Here is a 24793-nt window from a genome sequence, read left to right as displayed (position 1 = left end):
GTGGGCTGGTCCATGAAGTCACGAAGAGTCAGAAGCAACTAAACGAATAAACAACAAATTTCCTAGGCAAACATACAAAAAAACTATGACTAACGAATAGCAGGCAATAATTAAATGTTATGCTAAATGCAACTGAACTAAACTGTTAGGTATACTTAGTATGGCTATGCAATACTTTGGACTCCAAGGCAAAATTGGTGCTACAGAGTGTACAGGGACACACACGTAGCATCAGTCTCCATTTATTAAAGCATCTTTTTCCAGAATCACATGGCTGACCAGGAAAACAGATGTTTAAGAAATTGCAGATACGTGCTACACCCATAGAAATGTTACTGGAAAAAGCCATAGAGAAGTACTACTGCCTGCAATGGTTTTCATTACTATTACAGGGCCTCCAGATTGACTAATTCAGTCTAATTGTATATTGAATTGTTGACAGACCACCAGCATGTAGAATACAATTATTTTTAAACCAGTATTTCAAATGTAAAAGCCTACCAATTACTTTTAATTAATGCCTACACACTTATATTTTGTATTTTTAAAAACAGTCATCCTGAAAATATAATCAATACTTTTCTCTACTTCTCTATTTCTCACCCAATTCATGAACTGAAGTTCAGGGTTATTCTAAATATAATAATGTCAGACCCAACCGCTTTAAGCCCAGATCTGACCCAAACACACATATAAAATGGAGCGGGGGTGTGACTGCAGAGAAAAAAATGGACGATGTTAAATCCTCTCTCTAGCGGCTTATTTCCCTGTAGCCCATAATTCCCTGACATTTTCTACTCGTGAGGTTCATTGAGAGAAATGCCCTGGGAGGAAGATGATATAAGAAAAAAGCAGATACAGGTTGAGTTCAGCTTTTGTTTATTTTGTCCCCACCCATCGGGGGACTCTGGGCAGTTTACAATAATCGATTAAAACAACAACCATACAATAAAATAAAATATATGAATATAAAATTATTCTAATAAATAAATATAAATAGGAATAAAAAGTAAAATTTTATTTAACCCCAGACTGACCTCATTCTGTTTATATCATGATTTACACAAATGGCCATCCTGTATACCATTTAGAGCTGACTGACTGAAGCAGTCTAGAAATTTATTAAATAAAATTTTGGTCTTCATAGTTAAGTTAGTTGGGCAGGAAACTGAATTTACCATGACACTGTCTTGGCTGGGTATTCTGTCACATTCTTTCCAATGTTATTTCTATTGCTGTCAAAGAAATTCAATGCCAACTGAATGAACGGCATCTAATCATTACATATCTGACAGTACAGTATCATGCAATGAGGTTATTTTATAGTCCCTTGCTGATTTTAGCCTTGTAAAGAAAGAGGGTTTTTTAAAGACAACACTAACCTGTTTTCAATCTGAGAATGAACATTTTGCCACCTCTCAGTTAATTGATCCGCTTTCTCTTTGTGCCAGTCAAAGTCCAGATCCCGTTCCTTGTGTGTTTTAAACATCTGATCACTAATTGCTTTTGCCTTCTGGAGTTCATCTTCTAGGGCATGGAATACTTCTCTTTTTTCATCAACTTCAGATCTCCATTGCTAATGAATAAAGTATGTGATAATAAACAGACTATTTTGTTTGTCTGTTTTACCCGCAAAAGATCAGTCACAATATTCCACGTAACATGTTTTATCTTAATATGGTTAAAAGGCATTCCCATACTCATACCTTCAGTGTACCCATCAGGTTCTCAATATTGCTCTTGTCCGCAGTTAATGGGTCTTCTTCACAAAGTTTAGTCTCATACTGTTTTACTAGTGCTTCAGCTCCTTGAGTGTTTTTGAGCACCAAATTTACAGTTTTTAACCTGAAATAAATAAAGCAAGGGCTACTAACAACCTCAAAAAAAAGTTTTCAAAATATTTTAATATGGTAACTGAATTAAATTTAATATTATCCATTTGAAAAAAGAAATTTGCCTTTCAACCTTAAAGAGCTACTTCACATACACATCCTAGCAATTACCATTAAGATGATAATGTGCAATAGAATGTCTTACTTACTTTTCTATGTAAATGGAAGACATAGAGTAAACCTGATTCATGTTCTGAATTACAAGATTAAGTTCAGACCGCAGAGTTGGGACCGAGGGTGAACCAGCAGCTTGGCTGAAGAAATCATTGCATTTATCGGTGATTGTTTCCAAATCATCTTTGAGTCGATCCAGCTCCTTTTTAAGCTTCTAAAGAAAAGGAAAAGGAAAAGGAAAAGGAAAAGGAAAGGCTTATTTTATCTGTAGTAAACGGTTTCCACAAATCATATTCTTAAACTAAGAAAAAAAGCATGAACGGAAATCTGTAAGATCCACAAGCAACTGCTATTTTATTCCTTCCTTGTTAGTACTAAGGCTATTGAGCTGGTTGATTAAGGAACCCACCCATCTATATTTTGCAAGCACTTGTAGATGAAAGAGCACAACACCATGTTAAATTTCTTATACTAATGTGGCTGAAAGCCTTCGTTCTTTTCCCCCTAATAAGGAACCTATCTCCAACTCAAAGTTAATTTCTGATCTAATGGTTTAGGTCTTTATTTTTTTCCAAAAGTGGTTATGTGAGCAACTTGGCATAAAACATTATGTGACAACTGTAACACTTCCCAATCAATACATGAAAGAAGATCCAACATTGCTTTTAGTTCTATCTCAGTCATATTTAAAGAAATGCAGCATGGAAAGTATGTCCTAATGTAATGACCTGTTTCATCTTGACCAAATCATCATTATCTAAGTTTGCACACAATGCAAAACAGCAAACCAGAATGCTAAACCAACTAAGTTCACATATCATACACCAAACCTCATAAAAGTTGTCTCAATTACTGTCCCATGTCCACTTTACCAGATCATTAATTTATTTGTGTCTAAACATTAAAATAGGTACTAAAACAAACATAACAACATCAGATCTAGCTATTTTTTTGTGCTTCAATTAAACAAGATTTTTACTTGTGGAGAAAGGAAGCTGCCTATGGATTAAATCCCAAGCCTTCAATCAATTGGTAACCCAACTGATTACTTTTCTTTAATTAGAGTAATGGATTTACATATATATTCTGTATATTGTACTTTGTAACTGCAGCCACGCAGATAATTAAAGTATCTCTGAGCGATCTTCATCTTTAATAAATACAATGACCAGGTCAAATGAAACCATCAGAGGATTCACACAGCAAGGAGCCTCATTTTCTTTTCTTTACTTAAAAATAACTATACGGATGAAAGGGAATAGTAACAATCTGCATTGGAATTGTGGCTGACTAGGAAGAGAAAGATGTAACAGAATCGCTAACTACTGTCCTGGGGACTTGGATTTCATAAGAATGTTGATTGTGGAGAGAAGGATTTTATCCATTCTTCCAGAGGAGTTTGATTCCAATCTACAACATATTCCACTTATTCTGAGTTTTTTAAAAATTCAACAAATAGAGTTATATACAATTAATTTAATGTAATAAGTTGTTTGAACTTGACTACAATGTTTCAAAAGGGTAGTTTTCATCAGCAAATTGAGAAGACTTGCCTCTTGCTCAGAGATACGAAACACACTTTCAGGTAAGTCATCCCTCTCCAGCGGAGTTCGAATTTGTCTAATCAAACGATCTTCACAATTCTCCAACCGAAGTCTGATGTTTCGAACTTCTGAGATATATAAATTATAAATGGATTCCTCATGCTCCTCTGTTGAAAACAATGTACACATATAAGTAAAGCCAACTGATTTTATTTTTCTTCTGCTACCACCTGATATTATACAATTAAAGTTTTAAAATTTAGAATTATAATTCTCCTTCAAATCTAAAATAATATGCAACCAACCTTTCTGGACAGTGATAATGAGAAATACTGGATGTGGTAATAATGTGGTGTGAAAAGAAAGGAACAGTGTTATATATTTCTTGTTTCCAAGCTTTTCTACCACTTTTAAAGTATCTTTCATATCTGACAGAAAGATAACATCTTGAATTTCAGGTATCACAGATAACTTCCCCAGAAATTTTAACATTGTAGAAACAGGTTGCATAAGAACTAATTTTTATGTGTAAGTAATTTAACTTATCTTGAAAATTTTTATTCTTAGCTTTTCTGTGATTCCAAGCAACTTCTCCAAAAATGGAATATCCTGTTAAACATAGGTGTTATAATTTCATTTACATATGCATATTGGTTAATTGGATTGCCTATGTATGGTTCTTCAATAGAATCATCTTACTCTATACAATCATCATCTACTTCATATTAAGGCTATAGCAGTGAATCCCTTATCCCTTATTTCAGGTATAAAGTCAACACAGCCTATCAGTGTTCTATAGAATGACTTAAGTTTATTTTAATTAGCTTTAATCTGCTACTTTGTTCCTTTCCGCATTATTAGCAATCTGAATGTATAATTACAATATACGCACCCATATTTTTAGAATAATGTATGTAATGAAGCTTAAGAGTACTGAATCTTCTAAGAATAGAGATGGAATATTTACACATGTAAGAATGAATGTTCAAGAATTTGATAAAAGGATATAGAGTTAATTTAGGTTATACAAACACAGATATTATTTTTAAAGAGAAGAGTAGATACACTCTTCCTAGTAATTTATATTGGCAGTCTAACAATATCTTTGATATACATCATCAGCATGAAGGAAAGTTCTATTTCAACATGAGCCTGCTAAATTAATCATTTGTTCCCCAAACAATGTCTATGTATTCCAGTACTCATTTTAGAGCCTCAAATGAAATCAGAATGCATGCCATTCAAATGAAAAACACACAACGTTTTCAGCGCCTATACAGAAGTGCCAATCCTTCTTTCTTCAGCCTCCACATGTGTGAACTGGACTACCAGCAACAATAATGAAAAGGATGTAAGCCTTTGTTGGGGGTCAGTTTCTTCTTTTTCAAGTATGATTTTATCCTGATTATTTACCTTAGGAGCAGCTCCCTGCTTCTACACTCATATATCAGATGTGCAACCTATTACAGCTAGCTGACTCATGTGAGTATCTGATCACATGACAATCAAACCTGGAAAGAAAGGATACAGAAGACTGTGGTCCCTCTTCTGTTATTGGAAAACAAGCATCTTCATGTTTGCACTAGTGTTGCTATGAGCTAATTAAAATAGTATAGTTGAAATGTATAAAGCTGAGAACACAGCACCTAAAGCAACACAACATATCAAGGAATCTCCTCTCCAAGATGATTAATATACTTAATACACTTACCTCTCTCAGCAGACTTCAGGAGCTCTTGGTAGTACTGTTTGCATACACTCACTTCCCTTTCCAACTGGGCAATGTCAGCAACAGAGAAGATTTTGGATTCCTGGCTGTCTTCCAAGAATTCATCAAAGCGGGATTGCAAGTTGCTTAAAACCTGCTGATGTTCACCCGGCAAGAGTGTTTTGATCTAGAAAACATTTAAAAATTGGTGCAAAATTTAAAATCTTTCCAGCAATCGGTAACATTCCTTCCCTTTTCATGTTAAAAATGTAGAGCACAGGCTGCTTTTAAAGCCCTTAGTAATAAAGCCCTTAACCCATCACTTACTGAAATTTTGATTCAGTAAGCCAGGAAGATGCCTCTCAGGAATCCAATGCATACAACATATACATTCGGTGTATAAAGACAAATCCATGGAAACACATGTAATAGATATTAACATAGGTCAGTATTTTTTTAGCATTTTCTATAGCAAATACCAGTGTGATATTGGTATGCCTTTAGCATCATGTCTGCTGTATAAAGTTCTTCTTAACTTGCCTATCATCATAAAGGTAAAATGAAAATTCGCTGAAATATAAATTGCTGAAATACTGGATGCTGGGGGGGGGGGGGGGGGCAGAAAACTAACTAGATATCCAGATGAGAGCTGGAATACACAAAGAACTTACCGAAGCCACATTACTTGCTCGAACAGTTTCAATTTCATTTGTTAAATAGTGCCAAGAAACTACACTCTTCAGATTTATGTGCGATTCATGCCACAGAGCCAGGACATTCTGATACTGCTGTTCAATTCTGAAATGCATAAAATGGGCCCAAGGGGAGCAAATCAGTGATATCACAAGAGATTCTTAAGATTCTACACTGCTAATAAATTTCCTAGACTGATACGTTCTTCAGAATGCTCTTAAAAAGCAGGTAACATTAATACAGGCTTCAGTTTGGTGTATGTACACTCTGCCAAATTCCTACCTATTTGCAGTGTCTATGGCTTCTTTGTTGGGAGGAGGAATGGTAAAACAAACTGAGGGAACCATGGCCTCGTTACCACTTGGACTAATCACTTTCCATTTTGCCCGATGAGAGTTGCTTGCTAGGACACATTCGTCATCCTTGTAAATGGTTATCTAGTTGTTAAAGAAAACCAGAAGAACTGAATGAGCCTTTCTCAAAGCACCTCTGTCAACAACTGATGCCCAAAAAAGCAACAGGAGAACAAAATAAAACCAATTCAGCCTCCAACTGTGGCAACAAGCTCTGTGGGCCATGGAAGAGACGTCCAGGAGCTTGTTATTAATCCCCAGCCCAGGGTCTTCTTCCTCCCCATAACTGATCCAAAGATGGTCAAGCTGCCAACCTCAATCTGTCGATAGTCACAGATGGCCTTAACTGGAATGGATGTTTTGAGGGAATTATCGGGATTCCTTGGCTTCAGCTGAACTATTGTCTTTGCTCTCCCCACAAGGCCTGCCACTGTGCTCTTGTACTGCAGGAGCTGTTCTTTTTCTTCCTAGATGCCAATTTAAAAAGAGGGAAAATATTAAAAGCAGCTAAACAGTAAGCACACTTTTCTTGGAAGTGTTTTAGTTTTTCTTGCTTTTTTCCAGTTTGGTTTCTTTTCCAAGACATTATTCACATGAGACACAGCTGGGTCCGTAACAGCCTTTTCCAAGCTGATGACTTGCAGATTTGTTGAGATTACTCCCATTCCCAGAATCCTCATATGGCTGGAATCCTTGGGACTATTGTTTGATCACATCTGGAGGGAACCAGCTTGAGGAATGATGCTTTGTACAGTAAATTACTATTCTCTAATACTTGTATTTGGTAAAAACAGCAACAGTTCTTGAACAAGGCAGGCTATGATCTACTTGAAATAATGTCACCAACTATTCAGGTCTATCTGTTCCAATTTCAAGAATAATGGCAATACTGGGCATAGCTTGATTGGTACACGCTGCTTAATAAGCTTCAGTGATGAAAATTAATGAATACAAACTACTTTTGTTTTTACAGGGAATCCCTTATTCTCAGTAAAAGGAAATGCTCTGCTAACAGACCTTCTGTAAGGGTCTGACACAACTGATTCAATAATGACCTGACTCATACATTCATCTGAACGGAACATGTCCCCAGATTCATCCATAAATCCACTCACGTGCCCCAGGAAGCAAGCCAACTCATTCGGGTCCCCTCTGAACTTCACCTTCAGGTCCCGAAATGACTTTGGGCTTCTTGCTCGTCACCTCAGTCTCGGCACTGGCTGGATCTGAACTCGTCTCCTCGCCTGCCGCTCTTGTGGTTGAGTTGGCTTGACAGTTCTCTCTCCACTTGACTGGGAATGCTCTGACGTTCCTGAATCATTCCCCAACACCGACCGGATACTCTCTGGGGTGGATGTTGTGCAAGTTAGATGACTCACCAGACCATCCACCAACTCTTTCAAACTGGCTACAGTGCTGACCACTGATTGCACTTCGTGCTCCAGCCTAGTTAGCTGCCGATCAGTCATCAAGTCTCTGCTTCTCACCTCCTGCTGAATCGACCTCCACATCACCAGCGTTCTTTCCATCCCATCTCCTACCCCAAACATCCAGCCAGGTTTGGGTTTCCGCAGGAGTTCCTTTTCCTCTCAATCGTCAGAGTCTGGGGAGGGAGGTCAGGTTGCTGGAGCTTTCTTTGCTTTCAGCTTAGCTCCCTTCTCCTTAACTTTTCTTCCCTGGAACTTTGCCCCATCGAGGTCCTGGCGACTGTCCCTTCTTCTTCTGCCATCACCCCTTCTGACTTGGGCTGTTCAGCTTCTTCCATTTCACAGCAACGGAACGGGAACAAAACACTGCCTTTCCTCAGAGAAAGTAATTTCTCCGGGTAAAGTTATATGTGGCACAGTTGTGGCTTTATGTAAGATTCTGTACACATCTACAGTAAATCTGAAACCTGCATTTTAGATGAATGCATGAGTCAGGTCATTATTGAATCAATTGTGTCAGAACATTACACCTTCTATTGCACACATGTCTGTGCATGCACATATGCATGCATCACCCTGGCAAAAGGCACAATGTCTTAGTACAGAAATATGCTTATGGAGTAATATCAGGTAACCTATTAACACTCCTACCATAGACTCTTGGATCAGATCTTCTAGTTTATGAATACTGCTGGATCTGTCACAACTGTATTTTCGATGTACAGCATCTCTTAAATTCTTCAAGTAATCTATAGCTTCTTTGGCATCACTGAAAAACTAGAACGAAACAAACTTTTCATTTAATAAGTCACTATGGAAAATGTGTTCATTTCATAAACATATATGAAATATATTAAGCCAGTAAAAAACTAGGTTAAGTCTTGTCACTCCCACTTTCACAGCTTGAAATAAAATTATAAAACCAGAGAAGCACCTGAATTGTTAAAACAAGAGAGAGAAAGAAACTGGGGAAGAGGTTGAATAGAATTAAACTTCAAATGCCTGTAGGAAGCAAACAAAGAGATCAAAATAGTAATGGTTGCTGACTTTTTTTTGCAAGATTTATATACAGCGTACTGGACCAGTGGAATCACTACTGGAATACCATAAAAACAATAGTCTCCTTACATATTGAAAAATCTGAATTAAACTGGTAATAAAAATGGTATCTTTATCATAAGAAGACATTTTTCACATCTGGGAAATTTAAACATTCCTCTACACCGCTTAGCTGAGAACCACATTAGCATTTCCTTCTTGGAAGTATTCCTACAGCTGAAATCTGCAATTATATCACAGTATCTTCAATTTAATCCGTACCTCAAAATATGCAGTGTTTTCTCTTAAATGCTGTTCAACACATTGGCAAAGCTGTAAAATCCAGCTCCACTGTGTTTGCATTGCAGCTCGGTAGGCCTGAAGGGGACAGAAATAGATAAAGAACCATGTTTGGTTGTGCAGCACCAGCACCAGTTCTAATGAGAGAAAGAATTTGAGGAATTGATTTCCCCTCCCCCATTCCAAATGTCTTTGTCTCAGTAGTAGAAAAGCAACCACTATCAAAAATGTAAATCGTATCACTCTACAAAAATGAATAAAACTTTCTGGAAAGCCAAGCAGACTGCCATTTAAAACCTAAATACCTTGGCTACAGCTTGTGCTATTTGACAGTGGCTGCCTGTCAAGTAGGCTAAAATTAGCGATGCTTAACAAAGGAGCAAAAAAGCTTGCTACAGCATCCAGTTCAGTAGAGTGTATTTTTTAATAACAAGGAAAGATCATGGAGCTCATCTACTTCCAGTTTTTAAGTATTGTTGCAGAATATCCACTCTGACAGAGATACAAAATAAACTATCCTGTGGTCAGTTCTGAAGCCTGGAGGTACCCAGGTTTGCTAGCTACAGTTTTAACTGCAAGAGATTACCTACATATCTCTTGATTCTGGTCCAAAATAAATATAATGTCCAAAATTTGAAATTAGTGATGTGTAACTGTGATGCATAACTATGATGGAACATTTACAAGGAGAAGTTCCTTAATACAAGTGAACAAGAAAAATACTGCCCTGCCATGGGAGTACCAGATTCACTCTTACTCAAACATTAGATGGTGCTATGGTACTGGAATTCTCCATGGAAAAAGAGTGTTCTGCATTCCTTTTTAAGTAACTCAAAACAATCATCAGTGAAGCTTGTAACTCAAATGTACTGATTCACAAGCTTCCATACTCAGCTGAAGGTATACACAGATGCTGCAAGAAAATTTTATCTGCAACAATGCAGCCATAAAACATAAAATTGAAAGTGGAACCCTGTCATAAATATCTTTCTGGACCATCAATGTATACCAGATGAAATCAATAATCCCTGTTATTGAGTATTGTTGGAAACAGAAGTAGAGGACTGAAGAGGAAAGATAGGTCACAAGACTGTGTGTATCAACCTTCTTCAAGTTTTTGATCACATTGCCTGGGGATTTTTGGTGTTACAGTAAACACAGCAAAAGTACAACCAATTGGGGAAGGCTGCAATTCTTGGGAAGGTTGTTTAAAACTGTTGTTTTAAGCTTGGGATCCTACAAAAAATGCGTCTAAAGCCAGGCTTAACAACCTACCTCAATAGTTAATCTTGCAGGGTGGTTTTCAAAGAGCAATTGTTCTGCTATTTCCTGAACTGATTTAATAACTTCTTCTTTCTGATCAAGTTCTCTCATCAGATCCTTCCAAATTAAAAAAAGAAAGCTTTTGAAACCTGGAGCAAGTAGGAAAGTATACATTCAGTTTTATTTTTAAGGTACTAATAAATCTTACGGCATGATATTCCTTTTTCCTTGCTATATTTGTGTTTCTTTCACTCCAGTCATGTGCAACTTCCTCCTCCTCTTTTTCATTCAACCATATAAGTTCCCGAGTGGCACGTGATACAAAATTGTGAAGGGTGTCAAGGTGTCTTTCCTGATTTCTTGATGTATTCTTGAAAAGGGAAAAAAAAAGTTTGGTTTTACTTATATTATCAAGGAACATCCCACTGAGAGCTGGACTTCTACCCAATGATCTTACCAAAAGTTTTGCATATTGGCTCTCCAGTTTGTGCAATTTTTCTGCATAGCTGAGTTTAAGGGGAGCAGTCATTTGGATCTGTGTAGAACAAACTAGATTAGAGGTTTTTTTTTTTTAAAAGCCTGCACACATAGAACAGATAACAGAAGGACTATGCCTTTCTTATTATTCATTTAACTAATATAACAAAGAGATCCTTCTTTAAGCCAAGTGCAGTTATGAAACAAGTTAAAAACCTATTGAGTATTTCTAAAATATATACATAGCCACAAGGTGTTTTTTTATGTTGTACCTCACTGATTTTTGCTTCTTTAAGGCTTGACTCAAATTCTTCAATAGCTTTGTGAACATTCTTATGATTTTCAACATGCCTTTCAACACCTGGCAAATCTGAACCCCATTCAGTCCGATCAAGTTGCACCTGGTAAGTAGAAGTTAAAAATTAAACTTGATCCATCATACAAGTAAGAAAAATGATTAAGTGCAGATGAAAACCATACATATAAAGATGCTACCTGCATTTCATCTACCCATCTTAAGAGGTCCTGGACAAATTTCATATTGACTTCTTCTTCTGTTAAATTCTGATCAATAAAAGCTGATTTCATCAGGGGTTTTCGGATCTGTGTCAATTTGAGTGTTTGCAGTGCACCTGTGTCAACTCCAGTTACGTAGCTTTGAATTAATCGTGGTGGGAACCCTGGAGTGTATGCTGGGGTGATGGCTGGAGTCAGTCTTGGGGAAAAACCTGACATCAGAGTGGATGAGGTCAAGGAGGGGGATAAGCCCTGATTTAGTCCAGAGTTTAAATTGGGGCTTAGGTTTGGTACAAATCCTGAGTTTAAACTTTGTGTTATTCCTGATATCATCATCTTGGTCTGTTCTGTTGTCAGTATTCTCCCCTTCTTGTAGATTGAGGAACACTCAGCTTTTAAGGCCATAAGGTCATCTCGGAGTTTTGCAACCCTATATTAAAACAGAGAAAAGCATTCACCATAGAAATTGAGTAGATATTGCCTCCAAATTTTCATGAAGATCAGTCAAAAATAACAGCCGAAATCAGAATTAAATTAACTATCATAATAAAAGAGTTAAATCCATTTGTTCCAGTAAACCCTTTCATAAACTGATTGATGCATTCATGGCGTGATGGTAATAAGGCCATAAAATGTCAAACTGTATGTATTTGGATATAAAAAGTCATCATAACAGAACAGAATTGATTTTGAAGACCACAGTAGTTCCTCAACAAAGCATGGAGAGTGAATTCACTTTACCTTTCTCTTTGGAACATCTTGCCCCCGGAGTTGAGACAGATTTCCTCACTCTCAGACTTCCGGAAGAAACTTAAGACCTGGTTCTGCTGCCTTGCTTGGGAGGGGGAGAGAGATAGCTCCACCTGGGGATGGCTGGCGCCATAGTACCCCTTAGTGATCCATCTCCACTTGGATTTCATGTTTGCTTTTATGTATATTTTAATGTAATTTTTATCTGGCTATGTTTTAATGCTATTTATTGTAAACTGCCCAGAGTCCCCCATTGGGGGAGATGGGAGGTGATATAAATTTAATAAATAAAATAAAATAAAAGGAATGGGAGAACCAAACAAAGTATTGCAGAAGATGTATTGTCTCAAACAATAAGCCCATATGATCAGTCTGGTCTCCCTTGCAATTCCTGAATATGCTTGGGAAGCATTCACAAAGCAAGTGTCTTCTCATATGAAAAAGGCAGCTTGCTTAAGACATTCCTGTTTGTGCATCTTTGAGAAGGAAGTGCAAAACAAAAGTGACTATAAGAACAGGAATCAAACCATATGGCTATTAATGGGAAAAATTCATAGAAAATGCATATAGCATTAAAAAGGCTGTTCTGCATATTGGTAGCAATATTAGTCCACACCTGACAGTAAGGTAGACAGCCTGTGGTACATGAGCCATATATGGCCCCTGGAAACCACCCAATGTAGACTATGCCCTCCCTAACATGAGGCCTCAGCTTGGTAGGTTGCAGGGAATGCCTTTTACCGAGAAGAAAGGGGGAATGGGAGATTTCTTTTTTAACCCCGCAAAAGGACTGACAGTGGCAGTGTTCCTGCTGGTACTGGCCTGACCTAGGATCTGGTGCAGATTTTACAACCAAAAAGTTGTCCAATCCTGATTCACAGAAGCAGACATTTGGCATTCGTTTATATATGTTGCTATAACTGGCAGTATCTCACAAAAGTAGCCAAAGACATCACTAGACACATATATAGCATGTCCTAAACAATATTACTGCTATATGATACAAAGAGTCCTCTTACCCTGAACCACAGGGCAGCTGAAGGGACTTCAGAGATCAGACTGTAAAGCAGAATTATCTATGCACTACTCTTGAAATCACCCTCTAGCTCAAGCACAGATTAATGGATATCCTAATTACAGTCAAGATTAGCAGTGCTTAAATAAATTGTTCAAACGATTTGAACACAGACCTAAGTAAGCCAAACTAATTTCTGATAAAGCTGCAGCCATTGCTGGGGCAGCATAGTCACTGGCATGATACAAGCTAGGAGCTCCTCTTCCTAAGTAGCAACCTTAATGTAGGTACCTCTGGACTAACTGATCCGCTTGATAATATTTTCCATCAGTAAGAATCTGGGCATCCATAACTTGTTGGCGGAGAAGATTCTCACACTCCAGTAGATAGCCTGCAATCTCAGCTTCATTTTGGAACTGGAGACCTGCTTCTAATCGTTTTCTATCCTAAGTTTAAAAAAAATCAAATTCAGACATATATTAAACTGGAAAACAAGCTCTTTATGAGATATTTATATTCTTCTACACTATTAGCTTTTTGGGGATATACAATAATGTTTACTTAAGTATTTTAGATGTTTATTTCTGAGAAATATGTTGGAAGATAAAATCAAATTATTATCGTGAGAAATATCTGTAAAAGCTAAACTTTAGATCATCACCTATCTATTATGTCAATCCAAATCTTGAATACATATAGATTGCTCTCTCCAACAGAAAGAGCAGTGTAAATAAATAGTAGGATGCCTGTTTAGATAAACAGATACACATACCTGTACACAGACAGCTGTTTTGAAAAGCTACCATCACTATAATTAATTAACAATATTCTCCTATATTAAAATACTTTGCAAAAGGTTGCTTAAGCAGCTGTGATGGCTGATTTTCTGAAATGGATACAAAGGGATGCTTTTTTTGTGTGTGTGTGCTACATAAAACATGAGACAACCAGACTTTCTATTTTTCCAGATGAAATTTACCATAAGGACATCAATTTCATAAGGCAGCTATCAACGCAAAAAATTAGTACAATCTCTTACAAGACATTTTCTTGTAGATGACTGCAAGTTCCTTGACTTTTGACATATTTTCAATTTAAAAAAAACTTTCACCTATTCTTGAACATTAAAAACAAATGTCAAGTTCAGGATGTATAGTCAGAACTCCATAGTCTTAATGTAAATATTATTGTCTATAAACATTTGATGAACATCTAGCTTTTAAAAAAAAAAAAAAAAAAACTTTCTGGCACCTCCTCCAAGTTTACTGACAGGCCTTCAAAACTGCATTGAAATTATAACAAGCACATATTGTATCCCTTGAAAAAATGTTTTCGTAGGCTCTGAATATATGTTCAATCCACCAGCTTTTATAAACTGGAATTTTGCCCATAGAGCTTGGTCCCAATGCCTTATTGACACAGACAGAGGTTGAAGCATTTAATACAGTAGCTTTATATCACTTCAAAATGTTTTTAACAAAGAAATGTGGCATAATATGTAAAAGATGAGATCATATTGCTGGCCTATTCATTGCATGCCTGATAAAATATGATGCATTTCTAGGGTACTCCAGGATGGCTTTGCAGCTATTAATAAGCACAGGTAATTCTTCTCATCTTCCAAGTAATTCTGAAAAATGTTATCATAATTCCTGTTTTAAAAATGCAAAGGCTGAGGCCATGGAGTGTGATTTGTTTGTGGCTACTTGGTAAGTACCTAGTTGTACAAGATCTAAACAAAGATGTTTGCCATTCTATTCTTTATCCAATAATCCACATGGGTTTTCAATATAGAAAAACAAGCCAGAAATTAGATATTCAAAACTACTTACTGACTGCGCAACATTTCGAGCAAGCATTAGTTTGTCTTCGCAACTCAGGCTGTCCCTCTGGACTCTGTTTGCAATTTGCTGCAGCATATCTAACCTAAAGACATCAAAGTTAAGGCAGGTCCCATAAGGCTGATTACACTTTTTTGTTCGTACAAGAAAGTAATATTAACTGTTACCAAATAAAACTGAGCCAAATTCTGCAACATCATAACAGAACTTACCTGGATCCTTCCACGGGACCATTGCCAAAGCTTATACACGAATTAACAAGGGTTGGACCACAGTTAACAGATACAAAGTTTTCATTGGAATCAATGCTGGTGCGGGTACTAGTGCTATTACTAAACAAAGAGTCACTACTCTGGTAGCCATAACTGTCTGCATTCATTTTTCATAGCCAAAAAGCTCCTCCCTTGGTTGTCAAATAGCTGAAAAAAGCAAAATGCCTGCAAACATACACAGCTCCCAGAAAGAAGTTAGCTTTAAAGGCAGTTCCACCATTGCATCCTTAAATAGGCTTCAGCAGGCATATTCAAAATCCTGCAAATACTATTCTGATCCCTCTTCAGATTTTGCCTTCAGCTATATATGCCAATGTGGGCTTGGCTTCTCTAGCTTGAAGTGCCTGTACAAGTATGGACTAATCAGAACGATTAGGGCGTTAACGCTGAAGGAGGAGTGCCAAATACTTTTATGTAAGTGTCATCCAATCTCAGAAATCTAACTGATACGAGATAGGATAAGAAGTATAAAATCTTGCTTTTAAAGATCTGCACTCCAGGTTGTAAAAAAGTTGATCCATAAATATTCATTTTATAGATTTGCAGTATTTTTTTTTTAATGAAATGATTCATGATACTCATATCTGCTTTTACATGGGACACTAGTGGTCTTTCATCTAGGTCTGTCTCCATTTTGGTCCAACTATGCCGCAACATCAGGTGCTTTCAACGATTCCTTATATTATACCCAAAACAATTGGCCAGCACTACAGCTTATTCTCTAGCAACTTCCCCTTAAACGCTGCACAGACTACCTTGGAGAGAATTAAAATTAAGAGGGGGATAATCAATCCTTGGGGTGGTTAGCGCCCTAAAGAGGCCCCTATGAATTCATGAATTTAAATTAAGAACTTTTAATACAAGGAGATGGGCAGTGATGAAAAAAAAAGAATGTGTTATATATGCTTTTATTCAAATTAAACAGATTCAGTGTGCATTTATTAAGATCAGAACTGTAGGGTCAGTGGTTGTTTTTGCAGTCAGCTAGTAGTGAATGGCTGGGTTTGCACGCTAATATCATTTTCCTGATTGCTATAATTTTTAGTATAAAATGTGGTAGTCAATCCTTTGTTTTGACTGTTTGTCATTACAAAGATTTTGCACGCATACAGGCAAAAATGCCAGCACATACAGATGTTCTGATTTCTTGCTGGCAAGGAGTAATCACTTTTGTGTCAAAATTATATCCAGTCCATTAGGATTCTCTTGAGATTATTATTACCCTTATAGTCTTCATTTCATTTATGAAAGTGAGGCTGCTTCACCCTCATCACCCCACTTCCTTTAATAGCAGATAATTTTATTATGAATTCTATTACGCAACAGATTCCTATTCTATAAATGGCCCCCAGATTACATTATTGCTATTCTAAACTGTGAAGATGGCTTATCATATTTGAAAACTATGATAATAGCAAAGAGAGAGCAAACTCAAACTCTTTGCTCCTGTCTCGTGATCAAATGGATTTTTGCATCCCACATACAGAATATTTACCAAAGACTGGGCTATCTCACTCTTTAACTCTTGCCTACTAAAGTTACTGAATGTTACTGCAAAGCATGCAGCTACTGAGACATTTTGGACTACTGAGTGACTATGATCCAAATCACTTAAAGGTACCCCCAAACTTGGAGTATCTCCATACTCCAAGAGAGCCCACAGTGACTTTAGTGACATATTCCATGATGCCAGTTCCTTATACATGCCTCTTCTCAAACACAGTTAGTGTTTCTCAATTTTCCCCCATAACAGAAGCTCCTTTAATAAGACAACCCACAAGATGAAAAAGTTGGGCTTAAGAGCACCATGATGGAGGGGAAAAAAACTGGATTGACTCATACCACCATTTCCATGAACAGTAGGGATGAGGAACTTCTAGCTGGTCCATCAAATCAATCCATTTTCCCCACAGACCTCAAGCAATGTCCCTCCCTCCCCAAGACTCTGCCCACCAAGTCACTTTCCTACCAATTATTACCATAAACTACCCCCACTTTTCCTTTTTCTTTTCCTAATAAACACAATGTATACTGAGGCAAACCATTACCATTCGAAGTGGAAGGAATCCCTCTGATTACCATGTACATTTGTATTCTTTACTACAGTCATAGACCAGTACAGATAACCATGTAAAGAAGAAACAAAGCCCTGAATGAATGGGGTAAAGCTTTTGCTCTCCTGCTTCATATTTTATCTATTTATTCATTACTCTCTCAGATTACCCAACCAATAAACCTTTAGTTTGCCTTCTGATCTGACCTTTTCCAGATATAAAATATTAACTTTATTGTTAAGGTCTACAATCAGCCAAAATGTAGAGAGAGAAAAGTATTTTTGGTACAGGAAGGACAGTATGATTAATAGATGCTTGAGGCAAATGCACCTGCTGTTGAGCATTCAGCCTTTAGCAAATTACTAATCTCTAAACCCTAACTGGTTTGCTTTCTACAAAATGGATATTGCAGTAGCAACAGACATGAGGCATAAGATGGTATCCAGTCTTTGCCTCTGTCGTCTTCTCAATTTTTTGCTACTTTAAGTAAATCATAGGTCACTCTCTAATTCAGCATTGTTTCCAAAGATAATCAGCTGAACATTTTGGGGAGGCTCAGAAGCATGTCATCAGTGCAAAAGAAGTCCAATTTTGACTATGTCCAACCAGAAGCATTTGTAACGTTTGCATGACATAAGGACACATAATGATGTCAAAATGACATGTGGTTCATATCAACATGCAAATGACATAATTACGTAATTGTGTCATGATTCTGATTCAAGAACTTAAGTCATATCCTCCCCATTTACTTTCCACATGGATGCCCATGTCCTCAGTATCTGCCCAGTAGAGGGATTCCACTGAAAAAATATTTGCGGAGACGTTAAATTTCATGCCTTTCCCACACATAATAGATTTAGTCCCTCCACACAACTGTAATGATTAAAAAATAAAAGTGTAGAATTCTAACATGATAGAATTTCATGATAGCAGATATTCAGCTCTAGAATTCAAAAGTATGCTGCCCACAAAATGGTGGTCTAACTCTCATGGTTAATGGGGAAGGCTTTAATGGGGAATTCTGTAAAAGAAGGGGAAAATAGACAGACAGACAAAGTTCAGTGAGAATTCAACTGCCGGATTGGGCAAAATTTGCAATGTTGCTATTTTTACATGGCACCAAATTAATAAGGGGTATAAAATTGTTATAGGATGCCACACAAAATAAGAAAAGACTTGCAATAAATCATAACTCTTGAGAGCCAAGGGTCATACTTAAGATTTCTGATGAGTGTGGTAACCAGTGAAATGGGCAAGGCTATTGTCTCATACACTGGCAGAGTCAAGATTTTCAATTTTTCTTGAATAGAGATAGGTGAAGGAAATTTCATTATTATTTTTAATTGTTAAATTGATTTGGGTGCTAAGGGTATGGCTTTTATGTCTTCTCTGCCTCAGAATAGCAGGGAACAATTATTAATTCTCAGTAATTAACCAAGAGGCTCCAAAAGTGCTGAAAAGGACCCCAAGACTGCACGTGGCCCTGGGGAGTCAGGCTGTCTGCTTTGGTTTCATGGTGCACAATGTCCTTGGCATCAATAAGAACATCCTTGAGCAGGCACAATGGCACAATGCTCTGATGCAATCTACCAAGATTGCCCTTCTAAGGGACTTTGTCTGCCATCTCAAATGAGGGTCACCATGGCTTGTGGTAACTGCCCCTTTCTTTTAGCCCTCTTGAGGCCAGTATTTCTGAGAAAAAGGAGATGGGAGCCAACTCAATCCTGTAATTGCCCTGGGAAATTTCAAAAAGTATTATCTACTCAAAAATTGGTCTGGATTGAAGCATAAACCCTTGAAAGAACTGTTTAATGATAAGCAGTGGTTGATAACTGGAGTAATTATCCCAATCCTGATGGGCAAACCTTCAGGCAAGATTATAGTTACCTACTTGCTATTTCACACAGAACTCTGCATAAGCTCCTTGATAATTATATGAATAAAATTAAGCATACATATAGATATTTACTCAATTTAAAAGCAATATCCAATTAATGAGCTCACCTGACAATTCATTTCTACAAAGGAAATTGTGACTACTTTTGTTTCAAGATTAAAGTGCCTCTGTCTATTATGCAATTTATCTTACTGAGCGTTTTCAAACCTGGCAGGGAAATGTGCCTGTAAAATAAATAATCAACATACCTTTCAACTTCTGGTCGGAGCATTTTCTCTCTTTCCAACATAGCAATAATTAGCTTCCCCCATTCCTTTTCAATGTCATTTGGGTGGTAGCCTTGAGGAAGCTTGATACGCCCAAATTCAATCCAAACCTTTGAAGGCAAGGAATAATTACGTAAAACTGAGAACACAAATCCAGCAAAAAGTGAGAAATAAATCCAGCACGCACAAATCCATACAATATAGCTTACCTCTAATAATTTATACAGATGTTTGATTTTTGATTTGTCTATCTCCTTCGGTGGAATTTCTGTTTCTTTAAACTGTAAATATTGGTTATAAAGTGCCTAAAGGAAAACAAACATTGCACTATTTACTTAGATATTCTGGTCTACTAAGGTATATAAAAATTTGTCACACCTATCACTCTGAAACCAAAGTGTCCTAATTTACTCAGTATCAAGAACAAAACACATGGATTTATAAGGAAGAGGAGAATTAAACCCTATGTCTCCCATTCAGCTTTCCCTTGGCATTCCTGTGCTTTAAGTCCAAGGTTAACTTAACTCTTCCACCCGCTGCTGTTCATGGATGCAATCCACAAAGTAAGTGCCAGGCAATGCTGCACAGAATTCAGTTCAATGTCTCTTTTATGAACAGGACTAGAATCCAAACCACTAAATTTGTATTAGCTGTGGCAGTGGCTTGCGCAGCCTCAGATTAAAATGCATCCTAGTGCCTCCAAGCCAGGGAGATGCCCTTTATTGCTTAATATTTACACGAATGCTCTGTTCAGGTTTGTGGCTCCTTCCCAAGATTCTAGTATCTAAAATCACACTATGGCTGTACGTAGCTGATCAGGAATCCAGTTTTTCCACTGCCATGTGAGTAAAAGTAGATTGACTGAGGATCATGTGATAAGGACAAGATAATCCATCAAGGAGAACTTCATGCATAAAAATTCTGTTTGTAGAAAAATAACATGAGAGGAATCTAACCTAACATTCTCTCTGACATAACAGCTTCCAGTATTTTTATATCAAGGGACATGCAACAGTGTAAACTGCGCCAGTGCTTAGGTTCCCAGAAGAGCTCTACTAGGCACATTTAATTCACTCTCTCCCATGCCCACTCTCTATGATGTAGTCTGATGCTAGCAATGAGACATAGGGCTGAGCATCAGAAGCAATACTGGAGCTGGGTTCAGGCAGATTCTGCCACTGGAAAAGGGCAAAGCCTTCTTGAATCAAGTATTTTATGCTCCAGCAGTGCAAATAATTTGTGTAATTTAAAGGATGTTGGAGTTTTCTGGATCACTATAAATGAATAGGTTATTAGTTTAAAGAAGTAGTATCTTAGATGCTTTAAAAACTGTACTTTGGCAATATAAACAAATGATAAAAATCACCTTGAGTTCCACAGGATTATTTGGAAATGCTCTGTCAACCATTATTGTGGCATGGTGCCTAATCCATTGGATGAGGTAGTTCACCATATTCTGGTATTCAATCCACTTGACTTCAACATCCTAAGAGAATCAATACAATAGCAACCAATTGTGAAGACACTGTCTATCAGTTGTATCTGTTGCATTACACACCTATAGCTAAGCAACCAATCAACTCAGTTCAACTCAGCTGAAACAGAGCCTGACAATTGCTATGACACCTCTGTCTTCATTACTCCTACCAATGGGTATGAGAAGAGTCCAATACATCTGAAGGTCATCAGGTTGGGAAAAGGTAAGCTTAAATTATTCTTATGTCCCAATCCTAAAGTGACAGCGAAAGTCACTATTTAAATCGGCAAAGTCCCTTTAAATTGCTCATACACACATTTGTGCATAGTTGCAAATTTCATGAAAAACTTTAGTCAGCATCATGTCTGTGAGGGCTCATTTCAAAATGCCCTGCTCAACAGTTAAATATCAGGTAAACACAATAGAGCATGGTAATATCTGAAAAAGGAAGTGAATTCATCTTCTATGCACGGAGGAAGAGAGCTCTCACTTCTTAGTATTCTAATTCTGGGGCCTCTTCTTATTCAAGTTGTTTCTCTACAAGTAACTAGCAGCTATATATGTTTTCAGCCCTAACCAAACTGCAACACTCCTTAACTTTACATAATATTTTAGTATTTCTGCCTAAAATTGTTCTGTGTATAAAACTTTAGTTTCTTACTTACATGTGCACTGATGCCTTCACCACCTTCAGGTATTTTGGGAAATGCATCATAAAGTGATGATACATAAGTGATTACTGACTTCTCATCTGGCGAGGAGACATCAACATCTAAAATGTACATGTGGACAAAGGCAACGTTCACAATACAGATATCACAGCATCAAGCTTCCCATGCTTTCTGAAGCCTACCGATCAGCAGTATTTCAATTCATTAACTCACCTTCAGGATCCAAAAGCCTGGCAACTCCAAGTTTTTCGGCTACAAAAAAAGCATGCTCTAAATTTGCAAGGTTGCTTTGAACAGCAACAGTATTCATGTCTACCAGGTCCGGCCTGTAAAACAAAAGAATTTAATCTGCCTTTGGAAGACAATATGTGAACAGTGATCTTCATTTATTTCAGAAGATTAGATGTGTTTACAAAGGAAATGACGAAGGTTGTTGCTTCAAGGGAAACTGGCCCTACATTTCAGCCTTTTAGCTCACGGACAGAATTCTCCCTCATAAAAAACATGACTGAAATTCTTGGAGGTAGGTTTTTATCAAAAGGGAAAGAGGGAGGAATGGAAACCTACAGTCTTTTACACAGGCAAGTCACTAGGTAGAGATCCGAACCCCTTGTCTCTCCAAAACGCTACCTCTGGATATCTTACAATTACCATGAACTAGCTTTATCTTCTCCTGCCTTTTCTAGAGGGGAAAAGCAAGTGGTGGCAATGTTTAGAGGAGAGGGTGGTTCAAGATAAAGCGAGAACCTTGAAACCACATCTCCTGATGAACTTGTCTCACTCTACTGAAACCCCCTGCTTCATAGCACTTGACAACTTTTATCCACATCTTTTATGTTTTACTGATTTTATTGTCATTTCTTTGTTGTGAGTCGCCCAGAGTTGTTGAGAGTCAGGCAGCATAAATGCTGCTGCTGCTCCTCCTCAAAAAGCAAGGAGGGAGCACACCGCCACCCAAGTCCTGCTTCAGCCCCTTAAACAAGCTGTTTTGTTTAGCAGGGCGTAGCTTCAGGAAAAGGGCCTTACCCGAGTTTCCACAGGCCAGATGAGAAGGCTTCAGCTTAGGCAACAAAGGTTACCCATATGCAATAGCAGATGCCTTGGTTTATTTTAAGCTATTTTTATTCTTTATTAAGCTCCATACCCTATTGCAACAAGGGTGAAACTCACTAAAATATTTTGCATTATGACCTAAATGTTAATTATTTGGCAGGATACTGTTAAAGGGCAAACAGGTAGCCTATTTTTTAACTTCACTGCATACATGTTGTCTTCTTATTACAGTAAACAAGACTGACAACAACAATTTCAAAAAAAAACCCAGCAGCAGCAAAGAACAAAACTGAAATAAGTAGAAACCCGTTGTTTTTTTCCTCACATCCTCCATTTACATGAGTAATGTTAAGGCCTCACTCCTACCAGAGGCACAGAAGCTAAATCATTATTTAAATCTACTATAGGATCTCATGATTTCACACAGTCTCTTACAAAATATGTAATAAATATATGTCTTCCAGTGTGCTATGTACTATACCACTGTGCATTCATTAGTATTCAATGAACAGGCACTGTTTACTCACACCTTAGTCACTGCCTGACTGGATTATTGCAACACACTTTTACATAGGGCTGCCCTTGAAGACCATCCAGCAGCTTATTTGGTCCAGAATGCAGCAAGTGGGTTTATGGGCACAGCTCATTACACCCATGTGACACCACTACTCTGCATGCTGTACTGACTCCCAATAGGCTTTTGTGTGCAATCCAAGGCGTTGCTTATCACCTTTAAAGCCCTACACAGCATAGGACTTCCCTATTTGTGAGACTGCCTGCTCCACATGTTCCCATAGGGAAGGCATGCTCCAGGTTAAACATTGCCATCTTATGGGACCTAGGAAGCGTTTCTTTTCAGTAGAAGCCCCTGTGTTCTGGATTAAAATTTTAACAGGCCCCAACTCTGCATGCCTTTAGAAAAGCTGTGAAGACCTGGCCTGGCTTTTTCCCCAGGCATTTGGGTCCAGCTGGTTGTTTTAATTGTCTTGTTTGGTTTGCCATTTTGTACTTTGGCTTATTTCTAATGGTGTATGGTTTGTTTGTTTGCTTTAGATTTTTTATCCCTTTATTATTTTTATAAATAACTCAAGATGGCAAATATACCTAGTACTCCTTCCTCCTCCTATTTTCCCTACAACAACAACCCTGTGAGGTGGACTGGGCTGAGAGTGAGTGACTGGCCCAAAGTCACCCAGCCAGCTTTTTTGCTGAATTTGTCATTTTTGTTGCAGGGTGCCCAGAGTTATACTATTTGAGTTGGGTGGTCTTATAAATTCTTGAAATCAATAAAGTCGATCAATAAATACATATACTTTTGTTATTCCTATTTTGTTACTTTTTTTGTTTTATTTTTTATTATTTTTGTTAGGCCCCTAAATAATACTATTCTGTTGTGTTACTCCATCAGCAGCAATAGCTAAATTTATTGCTGTATTAAATTGGGCTTATTCACATGTATGTGGGTCAAGTATGTGGCCTTAAAGATTCAAAAGATCCCTGTATTCACCGCTTCCTCCCTAGATTGATTCCATGAAGCTTACTACCTGATATAAGAAATACAGCAGGATACAGGCAATGGAAATACGAAAAAGTTACAAAGACAAAAGGAAAAAAGGGATCATTAATAAATTCTTTATCTAAAAAGGAGTGTGCTCATGAAGAATGAATAGGACCACTTTCTCCCTGTCATATCACTCCCATCTTCTCCTCAAATAAGCCATAGAAAATCCTGACCATTCATCTGGTCAGAATCTTGACCTTCATCTGGTATAAGGACACAGGGAGGGGAAACAACCATCAGAAAAAAGCTAAGATAGGAGTGGAAAACATGACGCTGTTGTTTTGCATATCTGTAATTCCCACAAGCCCTTGCCACTAGCCATGCTAGCTAGTGATAACAGAAATTGAGCCTTAAGAACACAGCGTTGTCTAAGAATTAAGGAAGTTCAGTTTCGAGTTCCAGAATGGTTGGGACGAAAAATTTTAGCCAGGATCTTCTTCCTAATAATAATCTTCATGCATTTCAGCTACAATATAGCTAACCTAACTATAAAGGCCCCTCCCCTGCCCCAATTATTAAAGGCATTACCCTAATACTTATTCTTCCTCAGTTTCTGACTGAAGTATGTTTTTGCCATGTTTCCTCAAATACTGGAAAACATCACCCGA

General features: G+C 37.5%; 1 protein-coding gene across 1 annotated transcript in view; it reads right to left on the bottom strand.

Annotated features, from left to right (window-relative positions):
- The window catches only part of DST (dystonin), a 353259-nt gene that overhangs the window by 172234 nt on the left and 156232 nt on the right, over positions 1–24793 (bottom strand). The window contains exons 10-31 of the mRNA XM_063313467.1: positions 21785–21897; positions 21566–21672; positions 20790–20909; positions 19633–19728; positions 19406–19533; positions 14923–15016; positions 13382–13536; positions 11305–11755; positions 11082–11210; positions 10790–10867; positions 10541–10702; positions 10345–10449; positions 9052–9147; positions 8383–8508; positions 6619–6771; positions 6234–6388; positions 5930–6056; positions 5262–5445; positions 3560–3717; positions 2042–2220; positions 1707–1845; positions 1383–1576 (exon numbers count right to left, since the gene is read on the bottom strand). Of these exons, the coding sequence (XP_063169537.1) occupies positions 1383–1576; positions 1707–1845; positions 2042–2220; positions 3560–3717; positions 5262–5445; positions 5930–6056; positions 6234–6388; positions 6619–6771; positions 8383–8508; positions 9052–9147; positions 10345–10449; positions 10541–10702; positions 10790–10867; positions 11082–11210; positions 11305–11755; positions 13382–13536; positions 14923–15016; positions 19406–19533; positions 19633–19728; positions 20790–20909; positions 21566–21672; positions 21785–21897 (3249 nt within the window). The remainder of the gene's footprint in view (positions 1–1382; positions 1577–1706; positions 1846–2041; positions 2221–3559; positions 3718–5261; positions 5446–5929; positions 6057–6233; positions 6389–6618; positions 6772–8382; positions 8509–9051; positions 9148–10344; positions 10450–10540; positions 10703–10789; positions 10868–11081; positions 11211–11304; positions 11756–13381; positions 13537–14922; positions 15017–19405; positions 19534–19632; positions 19729–20789; positions 20910–21565; positions 21673–21784; positions 21898–24793) is intronic.

This window comes from Candoia aspera, chromosome 1, assembly GCF_035149785.1.
Source record: "Candoia aspera isolate rCanAsp1 chromosome 1, rCanAsp1.hap2, whole genome shotgun sequence".
Lineage (NCBI taxonomy): Eukaryota > Metazoa > Chordata > Lepidosauria > Squamata > Boidae > Candoia > Candoia aspera.
Note: the sequence above shows the minus strand (reverse complement) of the source record. Positions and strands in the feature narration are given on the sequence as shown.